The 4,095-nt window shown below is 34.8% G+C and overlaps 1 protein-coding gene across 1 annotated transcript in view; it reads left to right on the forward strand.

Moving 5' to 3' along the window:
* The window catches only part of LOC105620543 (protein rolling stone-like), a 9,423-nt gene extending 6,011 nt beyond the window's left edge, over positions 1–3,412 (forward strand). The window contains exon 2 of the mRNA XM_012202035.1: positions 2,544–3,412. Coding sequence (XP_012057425.1) covers positions 2,544–3,412 — 869 coding nt within the window. The remainder of the gene's footprint in view (positions 1–2,543) is intronic.
* The last annotated feature ends 683 nt before the right edge of the window (positions 3,413–4,095 follow it).

The raw sequence follows: 4,095 nt of genomic DNA on the forward strand, positions 1-4,095 counted from the left end.
ATTTCTTGTATTTTTTATTTTGTATTACTAATGATTTCGACGATATAATAATTTGAATGTTCGCATAAGCAATTTTTTATAAATTTCTGCAACTTACAAGCGTGAATAATTTCACAAAAAAATCTCAAATTTTTTTTGCGAAACACATGTCATATTTTTCTGTAGAATATGTTAGCAAATTAAAAAATTTTTAATGACAATGTTTCAAAGGTGCCCAGTTTGAAGTGGAATGTCTGAGGCACAGACCGCTCTATAAAGAATTGATTATGTGTCTTTAACATGAGGTGAAAATTAGAAAAGTGAGTGAATTCACTAGATGTTGATCAATGAAAAATAAATATGCTAGTAAATTTGCTAGTTTATGTAATTTTCACCTCATTTCAAAATATCAATCGACTCCCACACTAAATCTATAATGTTAAATTTAACCTAACACTATATAGTGTCAAATTGACACACTAATATAATGTCAAATTTAACTATCGTTTTGATAAAAAATAACGATATATTTAGGAGTAGTGGCGACTCACATTAGGTTAAATTTGACACTATATTAGATTATAGATTAACAGTGTAGATATACCTGGGACCAGTATTTCTGTGAACTGTATTGCCTCTGTTATTGATTGATGGAAGGTTTTATCACGCCATTGAAGGATTTTCGTGCAAGCACGGAAGACTTTTCAGTGACTTGATGGAACAACATTGGGTTAATTAGTTCAAAGTGGCTTCCCATCCGCGTCGCCGTAACGGTGTGCGGGGAAAGACACTCCGACATGACTCGACACTCGAATATGTACAGACTATGCACGAAACTACCATCACTAAGGCTACGTTCCAAAACTTCCTCTCCGAGGAAAATTTTACTCGAAATATATAGTACATGTGACGTATGCTAGCACATAGAATAAAATCTTCCTCGGAGAGGAAGTTTTGGAACGTAGCCTAGAATTAGACTCGAGCGAGTCATTCGCATAGTGGATCACCTTGCAATGTTTACCTGTGTTGATTATTTTCCTCATCGCTAGAGATACGCCTCCAAGCGATGGAAACTCGTTTCACTGAATTTTCTCTCTCATTTATTGCATTCCTAGTTACTTTGCAGCGTCGTCGGTCGAAGAAACGCGTTCAAAGTTCGAACTTTCCTCATTTTTGTCTGAAGTAAGTCGCAAATTCAAATTTTAACGGTTGTATGGATACTTCTTAATCGATTATTAGAAAATCACGCGAGATGCAAAGTGACTTACTTCAATCAGTTGATGCGATATTCGAATCGGATTTAATTCACGTCACTTTTTTTGTCAAAATATAATCCTATAATAATCTTAACGACTTTAAAGAATTTAAAGATTTATTTTGAATAAATCTGCGCCGAAAGATGCGTATTCCCTCGCTCAGCTCTTTATCTAATTGTTCTAAAAAAAGGACTAAATTCGCACGTAAATACTTTTATTTTAGCATTATTCCCCCCCCATTATTATGTTTGTATCATTCCTTGTGTGTAAGAGAATTAGAGATGGCATATTTATTTTATAATCAAAAAAATATTTTTTACCTTCGCGTATTTTAATTTAATCAGCTGTCAAGACAAATCGGATAGTTTAGGTAACAGTTAGGTTAGGTTAGGTGCTCTCAGATCACGCATATTTGTCGTATCATCGCGACTGTATCTTTCAAGGATGGTGCTCTCGTTCACAGGATTACCTTCTTCGAAACGACTACTGTTGCTCTTCTTACAATGGTCGCTATGTAAGTCATTCACTGAAAAACTATCGAGACTATCTCGCAAGTGTGGAATCAATTTTCGAACGTGGTTTCGTTGTTATCAAAGCATGTCACAAAGTATCATTACATTATACACTCATTGCAATAACAGTTAATTATTATTAGATTTAAAAACGTTTGAAATTTATAAAATTTTATAAACTTGGAAGAAAAATCTTCTAATTTATCAGATTAATTAGTATTTTATATTTATTAATTCAATATTTAAAAAATTATACAATTAGAAATATGTTGATAAAATTCCAAAAAAATATTTATATTCCAGAGGCGCATAATTATTGATTATGCTGGTATATAGAAAAGAAAAATGTAATGAATGTAATGTTCTTCGATCGTAATAAGGCGGAAGTGGTCATGTTGCACATGCGCTTGCTCGTCCGAGCGCGACGAAGACATGCGCGGTCCTTTTCGGAGAATAATTACATTTATTAAAGCATTAATCATTGGATCACGCTGTGTTCGGAATAGCGTGATTGCATGTTCCTGCTATGTACCGTTTTCAGGTTGAATTGGCTGCCCACTCGTTACTTGTTAAGAGTCATCGTAGGCGCGCGGTTCTCCGTTATCTTTTGAATCTATTCCAAGAATTTTCTTTTCGACGCGTATCCCTTCATCTGATTGTCCATTTTCTTGAGTACGTTTCTCTCTAGCAGCCTCTCCAAATTCAATTTGATCTTTATCAAACTCAATTCGCATATTTAATTCACATTCTTTTCAATAAATATAAGAGAAATATCATTGATTCCTCATCATTCCAGGTCATCGCACAATGGTGAGCAAACTCTGGTGCCAAGAGATTGGTCACAGGTGGAGACAAGCGGCCAAACAGGAGCCACCACAGGCGCGTGTGCTGTCCGAACCAAAGTGCCAGTCGTACGTGGCCATCTGGTATCTGTACTACCGTTGGATCATCTTCGTCGTCTGGGCCGCTTTTGTCATATGTTCAGTATTTGAATTTGGCAGTTATAAACCACTAATGCAGTATGAGAAATGGCCAATCTATCTGACCAACTGGGACATAGCTCTGGGCTTTATACAAGCGCTGATTGGTGGTATCCTTGTGTCGAAGCGATGGCGATTGCAGAAGATATCCGGCTTTGATCCTTGCAATCTCAAACTGGAATCCACTGAGCGGCTATATTGGTTTCTATACGTTGTCACGACCAACATGGCAATTGGCGTGACGGTATGCTACTGGCTCGCCGTATATAATCCAGCGATTCATCAGATGGATCCGCTCAATATCATGATGCACGTGTGTAACAGCGTGCTGATGCTGATTGATCTATTTGTTACTAACATACCATTCCGTCTGCGAAACTTCTGGTGGTGCCTATCGATCGTTATGTTCTATGTAATCTTCTCAGTGATTTACTATCTTGCTGGCGGCCTTGACAAATATGGTTGTCACTACATCTACAAAATCCTTGATTGGAAGAAGCCGATGCGGACGTCACTCGTTTGTATTGGCGGTTTCACATTCGTGACGGTGCTGCATTGCATCACTTGTTTGTTGGCGAACATCAGAGACCGGATCTATCGCAAGATCGAGAAAATCAACAAATCCGTGCAGATAAATATGACGAATGATAAACCGCTTCCAGAAAAACCAACGGAAGTAGTTTAATCATTAAAAATTTATTTAGAAATATTTGTTATAAATATCCTCAGCACGTAAGGTCCCAAAGCATGGAACAATTTAATATTCGGTAAGTTGAAATGAAACGTGTTTTCTTGACATAATTGCGTCTGCGAATAGAATTTTTCTGGCGTTACTATTCAACTTGCTTGTAAAAATGAGAAAATATTAATAGGAAGTTAACAGTGATATATACAACTTTGAATTTCGTCCTTAGCAATATTTCTAGTAAATAATAATATAATTGCTAACGATCAATTAGTATAGATATCTCTGATTAGAGGTGGGCGATACAGTGTCGATATTTTAAATATATTGATAAAATATTTATAGACTTTTTTTTATTATTTTGTATCGATATTTCATGTATATCGATATTTGAAAAGGAAGACTTCCGACACGGTCCGTTAAGCCCGTATTAATTTAATACGAATTGAGATTGGATTGAAACTTTCATTATTTATATTTATTTTATATATATATAGACAGACAGATAGACAGAGAGAGAGAGAGAGAGTAAAAAGACTTCTTATAATGCAAGATTAAAATCATATAATTAATAAATAAAATGTATAAGTATATAATATATATAATATATATATGAAATAAAAAGTAAAATGTAAATCTTCTATACATTATATATATATATATATATATATATATATATATAT

Source organism: Atta cephalotes (assembly GCF_000143395.1).
Source record: "Atta cephalotes unplaced genomic scaffold scaffold00027, whole genome shotgun sequence".
NCBI classification, from domain to species: Eukaryota; Metazoa; Arthropoda; class Insecta; order Hymenoptera; family Formicidae; genus Atta; species Atta cephalotes.